Below are 12765 nucleotides of genomic sequence, written 5' to 3' on the forward strand. Positions count from 1 at the left end.
GTGGAAGAGCACGACGAAGAATGTGACCACGGCGGCGGGCGGCGTGGTGAGCAGGTGTCCACGCGTCAAGTATGCAGGGGATCCACAAGCAATCAGGCAGCCATGACGTGGTGAAGGGATCACGGTAAAATTTCAAAGATATACCGCCAGGGGAGGTTCATCGTCATCCTCCCGCCATTCTGCTTCCCAAACCGAGCTCTCCGTTCTTCGCAAAAATTCGTCACCCTCGCATGATCTTGGTTTGATTCCTCGCGCACACGCCCTCCCAGGATCACTAGCAATCCGTTCGAACCCTTCCCGAGCCAAGTCCTTCACCGCACCTTAGGGTCCAAAATCGTCTTCAACCTCGGGTCGCCGCCGTTCAGTGAAGGTGAGAGCGTCGGGGAGTCCTAGGTGCTGGTTGTTTGGGGTCATGTCTGGGTGGTTCTTGGCGTTTATGGGCTTCATAGTATGTGTTGGTGGGTGTTTCCGTGCCGTCCATGGCTGGGACAGCCGGAATGCGCGTGCGCCGCCGTGGCCATTTCGCGGTCTTAGGGGTTGCCGTGGGGCTCCGTGCTCCGGCGCCTCCAGGGACAGTTTGGGGGTCTGGGAGCGTTCGTGGGAGGTATTTTCTTGTGCCTCGGCGGTTGGTCAGGGCTGTGGGGCCTCGGCGCGGCCGGCCACCGTGCGCCGTCCGTGGTCGTCGCCTGTGTCGGTTTCTGGGGCTAAACGTGCGGTTTGGAGGTGCTTTGGGGGGTTGTGTGCATGGGGGCTTGGGGCGGACCCTATGCGCAGGCCGGCTTGGTTGCGCGGCAAGCTCGCCGCCGGCGAGCTAGGAGCTGCCGCCCTGCCTGTGCGTCTGGTAAAACAGAGGAAGGGGAAAGGAGTTAGGGGAAGAAGAAAAGAAAAGAGTGGGGGCTGAGTGGAAGAAAGCAAGGGTTAAGTGGAGAAGGGTGAGAAGTTGGAGGAGTTTTCTGGTAAACTTGTTTAGATTTTACTAGAATTAAATTTAAATTTTGTTTTCTTCCATAATTCCTTATAATTTGTAGAAATGTCCAAAAATAGTCAAACCAATTTTATTAGTTTTTTTATTTTCTTTTATGCATTAAAAGTCTTAAACCCTAGGGAAAATAATAATAGTATTGAGTATTTATTTCTATGCCTTGTAGGTAAGGTATTTAAATAAGTACTTAATAATTATAAAAGGCATAAAATTTTGAATGATGCTTTATTTAATCACAAATGCTTTATAATTCATAGGAATTAGGTTTTGAGTTAGAAATTAATTATGAAACCCTTTTCTTTAATAAAAGAAAAATGCTTAGGATAGGTTAGTAATTAAGAAATAGTGGGTTAAGCTTTTTTTTTGGGTAGAATAGTGTCGACTTACAACGTTATCTTGAGATAAGTTGTACAATCTTCTTTTATTAAAAGTTTTGCATACTAACATTGACTTGCATCTTACCGTACAACTTGAAGCACCTGAAGTAGAGTTTGTGGAGTTATCTGAAGATCCCCAGGAGATCCAAGAAATTCTTGAGCTTGTTCCTGTTGTTGAAGGGATTCCTGAAGATACTAACTTAGCAGGGACCCAAGGCAAGCCCCGGTGCATTTATACCTATGCTTTTTACAACTATTATGCAATCATCAAAAATTGGTTTATTTCATGATTGCGCATTAGTTCTAGGAGTTGATTGCAATCCATTTCTCTCATGCATAATCTATCCTTCTTTGATAGGACATCTTTGCCACCTTCTCAAACTTATTAGTAATGTCTTATGCTTAGCGATGCTTAATTGTTACTTTGTAGTAACCTATTTACTTAATTAACTAAGGTTAATCTGGTTCTCGCTTTGATCAAGGGAATAGTTTATCTTTAATGTTATGGACAGAAGCTAGTGAAGCAGTTCTGCCCATTGGAATTATTTTGTTAAGGACCGTTCGTTGTTTAACCTTTGATTAAGTGATACTACCTAGTTGCTTACTGCCATTGGGAACCAGCAAATCCGGTAGATTAGTTGACTCTTGGATTGGAAATGATTTATATCCGTGCTTGGCGAGTGGGAGAAAGGCAAGGGCGTAGACTGAAACTCACATTGTAGATCAGGCAAGATGTAGGGTCCCATGTGGGGGTGCGCCTGGTAACTTTGCTTCCGGTCCTTGGGTACGACTGATTGAAAGGTTGTTACGTACAGTCCCCGGAGCTGTACATGACTGGTGATTAGGTATCTCCTGCAGGATATAAATCGGTCCGGATCGCCGCAATTCTCGATTATGAATGCACTTGATAATTGCTTGAGCATCATAGTTAAGAAAGATATTTGTGATGATTTTCCTTAAAAGTAATATCATTGGATGTTTAGTGCTTCTTGTTATGAAAAATATTTTTATCACCTAGATGTTAAGTAATTATTAAATTGGAGTAAAATCACAAAATAAGGACTTACCATTAGTAAGCTTTATACAAAATTGTCGAGCCAGCCAGTCCACTAAAAAGTCCTCATACTCCTTGCAGTTTTATTTTGGTTATTCGGGTCAATCTTCCTGAGTATCTTCATACTCAAGGTTCTATTTTTGTGTTTTTTTCAGAACTGCAACAACCATCTACTAAAGAGGAGTACCCGAAGAACTAAGTATTTGAAAGGTCTCCAAATACTTAGTATGAGTCGTAGATGTTATGTTTAATTACCGCTTACTGGCTTGTTTGCTTTAAACTCTTAGAATTGTGTAACCTGCACTTTAGTTTGTTTCAAACTACCGGTTTGTAATAATCTGTACCTTTCAGTATTTATGTAAAAATATAAGGATTGTTGATGCTCTCCCTTCGTGGATGCAATCCTAATGTATGGTTGAGATTCAAGTGTACGTGGATGATTTGGGTTGTCCCGAGGACATTTGACGGACTACCGGATTTAAACTGTTTTAAGTGTGTTTGCAAAAAAATTACTACTCTATCAATGATTTGGCGCACTTAAGCCAGTTTAAGTCAAGCGGTTCTGCCACACTCCGGCTCGCACGGTAGCATCCAGCCTCCGCTCACGCGGTGGAGGAGCTGCACATATGTGGCGCCGCAGCTCCAACTCGCATGGTGGCCTCCGACCTCCGCTGTGCGGCGCCAGAGCTGCACAGACACAACGCCGAGCTCACGCCCATGCGGAGAAGCCAAGATCCTGCATTCACGGCGGTCTCTGGCCTCCGCTCGCTCAGTCGCTCACACGCGTGGGGTCGAGATCCTGCTTGAACAGGCATCGATCGAGGGAGATACCCATCGATTTGAGCCCTTCCCGAAGCACTGGGCGAGCTCAACGATGGTCCATAGAGCAAACGACCGAGAGATGCCATAGAGGGAGAGACACATCGGGAGGGGAAAGATGATTCACACTAGATTGATGCGCACGGAAGGGGAAAAAAAGCAAGTGTAAAATGGATGAGACCCTGACTAACAGGTCCCACATGTCATATAAGAGTAGGGGCTGAAATTTGAGGACCGCTACTAGAGTTGAGGGTAAAAATTATGCTCCCAAAAAATAGGAGGAGCCCCTATTAAAAAAGTAGGGAATGAAAATAGGAGCTACTGCTGAAGATGCTCTAAGGTGCAGTTGCCTTGCCGGAGGGCGTCTGAAAGCCGGCGAGGACGGAGGGCAGATCGAGTGGGCAGGAGAGCAGCAGCGGCGGGCTCGGGTGGCTATGGGTGGGGATGCGCGTGGCGGAGAGGCAGAGGTGGCGTTGTAGTCTATTATCCAGGTGTGGAGCTTCCGGTCGGGGCAGGCGGAAAGTGGGCCTTGCCCTGTATGCCGGCGAGGTCGACGATGGGGGTCATGTACTGGCTTGGACATGTGCGCCTGGGGAGGACATGGAGACTTGTGTGGAGGTGGCGGCATTGGCGCCGCCTGAGACCGCCTAAGAGGGCTTGTGCGACTGCTGCGTGGAAGAAGAAGAGGCGGCGGAGGTAGTTGGAGCTAGTGCTGATGCTATGGTAGGCATGATGAGGAAGGAGAGAAGCAGCGGCGATGACATCTTCATTGCTCAGCCCCTTTGAGCACTTGAGCAGTGCGGCGCAATGCTCTGCTCCGGACAGGGGCGGAGCCAGCGTCCCCCTGCCCCAGGAACTCCATTGGAGGCAAAGGGGGAGAAGGAGGAGGAGGAGAGAGAGGAAAGGAGGAAGAAAAAGAGGGAGGAAGAGGAAGGAGCTTCCCCTTGGTGCTAGGGCTAGCTCTACCACTGGCTTCGAATTGGAGTAGCATCAAAACCTTGGGACCACTTCTTGGGTCCCAAGAGAGAGGAAAGGAGGAAGAAAAAGAGGAAGGAAGAGCAAAGAGTTCCCCCTTGTTCTGGGCCCTGTTTGGTTCCTTTTATTCTAATGGAATTTCTAGGAAAGAATCTTGTATGCATATGCTACTAAATAAAGTCTAATTGCAAAATCTTTTTAGGGATGAGTGTAACTTTTCGCGATGAATTTAATGACGGTAATTAATCGATGATTGACTACAGTGATACTACAGTGACCATCCTCAGATCACGGGGTCAAAGGTCTCGTTAGACTCATTATAGTTCCTAGCGCAAGGGTTCTGGAGTTGATTTTGCAAATTGTCTTTGTTTGACACTCTAATTAGGGGTCAAAGTCCCTTCTAGGGACTTCTAGGGAGTAACCAAACAAAGTTGTTCTCCTTGAGACTAGTACTCTAGATTGATTTGCAGATTCGGGGAGATGGTGTTGTTGTGGCCGCGGAGTGTGGACCAGACCAACTGCTTTTGCCTTCTTTTTTCTTTTGTTTTGCTTTGACTAAAGAATGAACTAACCCCTTGAAAATGAAAATGTAAAGAAATAACCTACTAGCTCCTAAGCTAGATTGATTGATTGTTGCCCTCCACTAATATGCGGAGTAACAAATGAAGGTATCATCAGAGAAAGAAAAAAAAAGTGCACTGCTGCGCATTACTTTTACCCGTGCACACGCTGGTGTTACTATTTCTAGTTGTTGCTCTCCTTAGAAATCTACTTGACTTGTAATGCATTTACCGATTCTTTCCACATAAAATAGCATAGTATAGCAGAGAAAAGGGAAGACAAAACTCCACTTTTTTTTTGCATCTGGATACTGAGTTGTACCCAATCCCAGGAAATGATTTTTGAGAGGATGGACCCACCACCCTACTACTCATACACTGGCAGAGCTACATGTCGGCCAAAGTGGGCTACGCCCCCCTTCCTCCACACTAGCTTCATTGCATATTTTTATTTGTCTGAACTGTTGTAACTAATAATATAGAATATAGAGAAGAATAGCATGAGAAATGACAGATCCATGAAAGGGAGAGTGGGTTCAAATACTCCATACTAGTTGCCGGATAAGGGAGCACCTCACTGCTGTCCAATTTCTATACATGGATGGGAATTCCAAAGATAGAAGAAGAGCCTCTATGCTCGTTTGGACTAAAATGACTGAAAGGGTAAAAGAACAATCGTCTATGCACGGTGAAGAGTGAAAGAATACTTGAGCCATTGAACCAGTACAATCCAAAAATGTACTCAAGCCCCGTTAAATAAACCATACTTCGAATCCTTTAGTCCAGCATCAAATTAATCAAAGTTGTGTGTGAGCAGACGTTGAGGCGAGGCTTAGCGTGGTTGTGATTACTGTAGCACTTGGCCCCTTCTTACGTTCAATCCTAGCCCCGCCACTTTACTCGTAGTAGGGGAGTACTAGACTAGTTTTGTTCCTCCTGTGGGCTGGGCCGAACGCAGCCCAGAGCAGCCTTGTTCGTCCTGTGGGCCGTGTTCTTTCTGGACCGCGCGCACTTGCAGCCCATTCCACCCTTGTTGTTTTATTGGTGCGTGGCGCGCGCGGGAGGAGGGGCCAGACCACTGACCAGGGAGGGAGGCCTTTCACCTTTGGCGGGTACTTTTTCCTTCCCGCGCGCGCGCTCGTCGTCTCTCTTCTTCTTTCCCAGTTTCCCCCGAGATGCTTACTTTTCCCTCCCTCCCGCCATGCTTCGTTTTTCCCTCCACAAATCAAATATTCCTACCCATCTCGCTCTCCTCTGAGATCCCACCCGCCATTACCCCCATTTCTCCCGGCACGCCAGATACAATCGAATTGGATCTCCGCCTCCGCCTCCCACATCAGCCTAGGCCATGGCGCCGCCCAAGCCCACCACTCCTGACGCGGCCACCAAGCCCAAGAACAAGAAGGTCACCGCCGCCCAGGTCGCCTTCCTCGTCGAACGCTACCTCTCCGACAACGGCTTCCACGCCGCTCTCGCCGCCTTCCGCTCCGACGCCGCCCACCTCTTCAGCCCCCACCGCGCCAAGCCCCCGCCCAAGGGCCTCCTCCCGCTCGCCGACATCCTCCACGACTACATCGCCCACAAGGAGGCCCGCGGCGCCATCGACTCGGCGATGCACGCCATGCACTCCCTCGTCTCCAACTACTACGCCTCCTCCTCCTCCTCGCCGCCGCCGGCAATGATGACCATGATGATGCCTCCCGCCGCAAACACCTCCCAGCCATCCTCGCCTCCGCTCGTCCCGCCGCTCTTCGTCGCCTCGTCTTCTTCTCCTCCGCAGCACCAACCGCAGCCCCAAGGTACGGTAATTAACTGCAACGCCCTCCACCTGTTCGACCTATTGCCTCCTTCATTCCTCGTCCTTTCTTTCTAGCATTGCATTGTTTCTTGTATTTTTTCTGCAACCTTAACCACACCTTGTATATGCTTCACCTGTCGTACATCACTACGAAGCTCATGCATCCACCGCGCTCCTTGTCCACAACTCAGAAATGCCCACCAAAAAGAGGAAGCATTCCAAGTCTGCAGGGAACACCACTACAGCCTCCAAGAAATCCAAATCCTGCACCACCACCTCGGATGCAAAAGGTACATTCACGGCTTCTTTACTGTAATTTCTCCACCACCACCACTGCAGTTAGCAGTCTGCAGATGTTGACCCAAATTCCCTGATGCATGCCAGGTCCTAAAGCTGTTGCCTCTCAGCTGGCAAATCACAACTTGTATCCAACTTCAGCTCAACAATCTGCTATGGCGAACCTTCCTGTCCAGACCTCCTCTGTTGCAAAGAGCTTATTCAGGCCACCTCAGCCTCAGCTCCACTCTTCTCCCTCTAGTACACCACAACCAAGCCATGCCATGCAAGATCAGGATCAGCCTGCTGCTTGTACAACTCAAAGGCCATTGCCCGTGGCGGCAAGTGCTCATACCCAACATGACATCGCCTCCCAGTGCTCCATAGTTTCTTCTTCCAAGACTCTCATCGTCAGCCCGCTCAAAGGGGGCACCTATTATGCTGTTGAGAGGAGTTACCATGTCAGCTCCCCCTTGAAGTCCACCACCCACAAGTCAACCAAGAGGGAACATGTCAAAGGAAAGCTAAACTTTGATGCTACTGATTCAAGGCTAGGTCCAAGTGAGCAGCTGATTTGTGACAAGGCCTCTACTACCTCCTCTGATGAAGACAAGCAAGATGACTTTGACATTGATTTCACTAATCTTGATATATTTAATGGTGATTTTTCGTTTTCTGAGCTTCTGCTTGACCTTGACCTTGACACTGAAGGTATTCATTGCCAGAATCCTTCTACAGGTGCTGAAGTTGAAAGGTATGACATAGTTCATTTTGTTTGTTTGTTTGTTTGACAACTTTCAATTTCTAGTCTTTGCAAAACTGTGCATGCTAAGATGTTTTCTTTCTGCATACAGACTAGAGCCTGTTGCCAAGAGTGACTGTGTGATAGCAGATCCTGGTTTACCTGATTCAGTGAAGGCAGTGGCTGCAGATTCCACTGAAGATTTCGATTTGCAAGGTTTGCACCTAGCTCTAATAAGATCCTCCATTGTCTTGTCTAGCTTCCTTTTTTTTTTCTTTGGCCCCTTATAACGATCATTATTTTTTGGCCCCCAAACAACTGTACTGATTGATACCTTCTTCAGCAGGAGCGACATCTGTCACTTCTGTCAGGGCTACTACTAAGAGGATAAAGATCGTCAGCCCTGGTATGCATTCTTATGGTTCCGCTTGTCATGCTGGTATACATGCATATTCAGCAATCAACGGAGTAAGAACCTTCTAACGTGCTGTACTTGGTTATTTCTTTGCAGTGAAGGGCCGCACAGCTTAATTAGAGCAGCGGATGAAATTTCACATCACCAAGTCAAACGCGACTCCATGTAGCCGGCCGCATGACTCAGTAATTTTATCTAGATGACTCACTAGATGGCCTGACAATTAATCCATGACAGTATGTTGTAGTAGTGACCAAACCAAGTGAACTGCGCTGAGGGCATTTTCAGCTTCCTGTAGCATATATATATGCTAGTAATGCTATGATGTAGTTTCTTGTATTTGTTATTAGCATTGTGTTGTCATGTAAATGCTAATAGCCTAAGGTTGTTATCCCGAGTGGTGCGAAGCAACCGGCGGCACTCCAGAGGTGGGGGGTTCGAATCCCCATCGGGGTGAATTTTCCCGCTTGTGGGAAAAAAAACCCCTCGCTGTGCTTCTGATAGCTTGGGTTGTGTAGTCAGCTTGGCCCGACCTGGCGTCACGGTTTCCCGGCCCAGTGGGTAACGGTCCCGGCCCGGGTAATGGTTCCAGGAAATGGCACCAGACCTAAGGTCAGAAAGAGCCGGGGTTCGGGGGGTTTCTCGGTCTGTGTTAGAAGGCTTCCTTCTTATAAGAATGCTGGGGGGCTAGCCCCTCGCAGGTCGAGTTTTTTTGTAAATGCTAATATGGCAGCATTACTAATTCTAATTAGTTTAATGTTTTGTTTCTGTCAATAGAGTTTGGCATTCAGATTGTAGTTGCACTTTGACTAGCAAGCTGTTGGGCCCATTTCTTGCTATATATTTCAGAAGTCGTTTATGTTCGTTCCCTTAGCAGCATTATTATTACGCCCCAACTGAAGTGCATGCCTTGGAGAATCTGTCTGTCTGTAAACAAAATGAGCAGAAAAAAGAAGAATGAATCAGGTCGTGGAGCTAGCTTGTGCCGTGGTTTCCTTGTTCCTCCTGATGACTAGCACTGTGGGTAGTCCGGTGGCGGTGGCGGGAGAGCGGTGTCGGGGGTGGGCCCGTCGTCCACCTCGAAGGCCATGGCCAAGCCGAAGGGCAGATGCGCATCCAGGTGGCAGTGCATGATCCACATGCCGGGGTTGTCGGCGGTGAAGCGGATGGCCGCCCATCCGCCGGCCGGGACGGCGACGGTGTTGCGCTGGTGTGGGTTGACAAGGTTGTAGGTGCGCACATGGCGGTGCGCGTTGAAGTTGCCGACGCCCTGCGCCAGCACGTAGAAGTTGAAGCCGTGGAGGTGCAGCGGGTGGTTCTCGGCGCCCAGGATGGCGGTGTTCTGCAGCACCACCTCCAGCGTCTCCCCGTACCGCAGCGCCTTCACCTTGGTCCCCTTGGACGTGGCCATCACCGCCGGGTCGGCGCTCGCCGCCGCGCTGGTGAAGTCGAACATCACCGGCGGCCGGTCGGGGAAGTCGCGCGTGTACATGCCGCCGGCTTCCCGCCGCATGCGCGCCTCCAGCAGCGACATGGCCGTGGGGAACTGGAAGGACACGTTGTTCATGCTGGCCGCCACGGAGCCCCGCGTCCGGTTGCACAGCGTCTGCGCCGGCGCGCACGGCGTGACGCCCAGGCCGAAGGTCACCAGCATCCGCGTGTCCACGTGGAGCGGCACCGTCGGGGCGCCGCCGTCCTGCAGCAGCCCGGTGAGGCTCGCGTAGAAGCGCTGCGCGGTGGCGCTGTCGTTGAACGCCGGCATGCCGGGCATCATCGGCGGCGGCGGAGGCTGTCGTCGTCGCCGTCCTTGGTAGTAGGTGACGAGGCCCGTGGTGGTGGCGCTGTAGGTGGCGTTGGCGAGGCTCTGGTACACCTGCGCCGCCATGTAGTAGCGGCGGCCCGGGTGGGCGTCGGCGCGCATGAGCGCGTCCACCGTCTGCCCCGGCGCGACGACGACGACGTCGGTGTGGTAGGGGTCGGTGTAGCAGGCGTCGGCGGCGACGACGGTGAAGGAGTGGGCGGCGACCTTGAAGAAGAGCTGGTAGTTGAGCGCGGCGTTGATGATGCGGAGCAGGTAGGTCCTGCCGCGCTCCACGGCGAGCTGGTAGCCACCGGCCGTGAGGCCGTTGATGGTGAGCGCGACGGAGATGTTGGGCGCGCCGCCGGCGAGGAGGGCCTGGCGCTCGACGTCGACGACGCTGGCGTTCCACCACTCGCCGAGCAGGATGGTGGCCTCGCGGTGGGGCCTGGGGAAAGGGTAGCTGGCCCCCGGCGCCGGGCGGAGGAGCAGCGCGCCGTAGACGGTGGCGCGGAGGAAGGAGACGTGGGCGTGCCACCACAGCGTGCCCTCCTGGCCGGTGACGTTGAAGCGGTACGTGTAGCGGCCGCCGGCGGGGCGGATGGGGCACTGCGACACCATGTTGGGGCCGTCCGCCCAGCAGGAGAGGCGCTGCAGGATGCCGTGCCAGTGGATGCTCATGTTGTAGGGCGAGAGGTTGACGACGTGCACCACCACGGTGTCGCCGTCGCGGGCCTCGATCTTGGGGCCCGGGAACTGCCCGTTCACCGCCGTGATCACCTGGCTCTGCCCCAGCAGCTCCACGCTCAGGTTGCCCACCTGCCACGTACATGTACGGGTACCGTCTATATAGTATGAAGCAGCAGAAGGTCATACTAAAGCCACAATGACGATCTAAAGCAGATGATGATCCAGGCTGATCTAGTACGGCTGTTTAATTAGTTTACGGATCAGCACAATTGCGCTCAGGCTGGAGATATAAGCTCTTTATTTTTTTTACCCCCCATGGTTGCCCGTTTAATTAGTTTACGGATCGGCTTATGATACTTTATTACTTACTTGTTTGAACGTGGTTCAGTGGTGGTGTTGATCTACTGCGTGAGGATGCGCGTGGACTGATTTTCTCTTGGTAAGGGGGAACTCTTTCCATTATCTAAAAAAAAATAGGGGCCAAGCGTAGAGAGAGAGAGAGAACGAAGGAGAAGAGAAATTACTTACATGGAAGGTGTGCTCAACGACGGCTGCGTCAGCCGACAACAGGTATCTGACCAGCAAGAAGCACAAGGCGAATGCGAGGTGGAAGAACAAGAATGGCCGAGCCATGTTGTTGATTCCAGCCACTACAATTGGCTTCGGATCTTCCTTGGATGCATTTGCATGCTGAAGCTCTGATCTATATAGCTAGCCAGCTAGCTGCTGGTCGTCAGGTCTCACTATCAGCTCGTGCCTGTGATGTTTGCAAACTTAATTTGCAAGCATTATATTGCATCACAAGATTATTAATTAATATATATTAAACCCCATCATGCTGTTACAGCAGCAGCAGTATCAGGTAGGTGTAGTCGATCTTGGAGTTGAACGACAGTTGTTGGATCAATGGCATGGGCATCTATCTCCCTTGGTAGCTTCTACAGAGCTCCAATTACATATCTGCTTGTCATCTAGGCAGCTGCTGCTAGTAGCTAGTTTACATACTGACTATTGTAAAAGTAGTATGAGCTATCCATATATCCAGTTATTAGAAGTCGTCAGGACAGAGGAGGCAGCTGATGCATGCGCTAATTAGTTGTTTTCCCAATTCATTTCATACGCAAACGCCTCCCCCCCCCCCCCCCCCCCATTCACACGGCACCCACTAACTAACTGTAGTTGGTGTACGCTGCCGTGTTTAGTTAACACAAGCAAATGAAAGAAAACCCTGCCTGCAAGATAGGTCTTGTTTATTATAACACTTTAGTCTCTCACTCTCTGCTGCCAAGCTTCTAGTTGCCTTCTTCACAGGGACCGCTGTTATTCTTGCCAAAAGGGAAAAAAAAGGCGTACGGTTAGTGTAATCCAAAATTTAGTAGGTTAGTTATGGTTTGCCCAACTAGCTAGCCCTATCAATTGACGACCATTCGCCATCTTCAATTTCAGAACTCATCATTGATCGATTATATAGTCTTCTCACACACTGTTAGCTAGGCAGGTAGCAGGTTAATACATACAAGATACAGTACTAATGACTAGATGTCTAGATGACTAGATCATGGACACTAACTAAAGAGCAACGTGAAGCATCGTGTGTTGTTCTATCTCATCTGGTGAGGCAACACCACACCATACCGGCCATATATTTACTTGCCAATTGCCACTGCTGAGATGACACACTAGAGCTATCAGCTATTTTGTCAGTGTGTAAGGTCCGATTTCATTTTCTATTAAGTAAACTTTGCCAGCGGTCCTCAAACTTGTTCCGAGTTCTCATCCCGATTCTGGTAATCTCAAAATACACATAATAGCCCTGAAACTTATCCCACGTTATCATCCCGATCCATAAACTTGTCTCGAGTTCTCATCCAAGTCCCGATATTCTCAAAGTGCAGTAACAACTCTTAAACTTTTCCCATGCTCTTATTTCGGTCCTTAAACTTATCCTGCACTCTCATCCAAGTCCATATGCTTTTGAAATACATTATTTATTTATAAAAAGTTTTACAAATACTTTCAAATTTATTTAGATTTCAAATCAAGTTCGATTGTCACTCAAAGTGGATCAAAACTTATGGATAAATTATCAAAAATTGAATGTGAAATACCAAAAATATCTAAATAACCTAGAGTTGAATTATTTTTTATTTTCTTAGGATTTTTAGAGCAAAGGATAAATGATTTTCACATCCTTATTAATCTCTAAAATAAAATCAACTATTAAATAAATATGTTGAAATCATCAAATATTATATCCAAGATGATTGTCTCATGGATCT

At 49.2% G+C, this 12765-nt stretch overlaps 2 protein-coding genes across 4 annotated transcripts; one reads left to right on the plus strand and one right to left on the minus strand.

Moving 5' to 3' along the window:
- The first annotated feature begins 5915 nt into the window (after window positions 1–5915).
- On the plus strand, window positions 5916–8862 carry LOC120659704 (uncharacterized protein PB18E9.04c-like). 3 transcript variants are annotated; one of them, XM_039937927.1, is made up of 6 exons: window positions 5916–6566; window positions 6721–6855; window positions 6950–7595; window positions 7696–7799; window positions 7927–7989; window positions 8095–8862. In XM_039937927.1, exons 1-6 carry the CDS (start codon window positions 6116–6118, stop codon window positions 8112–8114), a joined length of 1419 nt encoding a protein of 472 aa, XP_039793861.1. In that variant the 5' UTR covers window positions 5916–6115; the 3' UTR covers window positions 8115–8862. The 3 variants fall into 3 exon arrangements, with proteins under 3 accessions (XP_039793861.1, XP_039793875.1, XP_039793867.1); XM_039937941.1 differs by having other exon boundaries at window positions 5918–6566; window positions 6757–6855; XM_039937933.1 differs by having other exon boundaries at window positions 5919–6566; window positions 7930–7989; window positions 8095–8861.
- Window positions 8803–11159, minus strand: LOC120659693 (laccase-14-like). The gene is made up of 2 exons (XM_039937919.1): window positions 11015–11159; window positions 8803–10615 (listed from the first exon to the last, which is right to left on the minus strand). The coding sequence occupies exons 1-2, from the start codon at window positions 11117–11119 to the stop codon at window positions 9011–9013; spliced, it is 1710 nt and encodes a 569-aa protein (XP_039793853.1). The 5' UTR covers window positions 11120–11159; the 3' UTR covers window positions 8803–9010.
- Window positions 11160–12765: the final 1606 nt, after the last annotated feature.

Source organism: Panicum virgatum, chromosome 2K, assembly GCF_016808335.1.
Source record: "Panicum virgatum strain AP13 chromosome 2K, P.virgatum_v5, whole genome shotgun sequence".
Taxonomy (NCBI): domain Eukaryota; kingdom Viridiplantae; phylum Streptophyta; class Magnoliopsida; order Poales; family Poaceae; genus Panicum; species Panicum virgatum.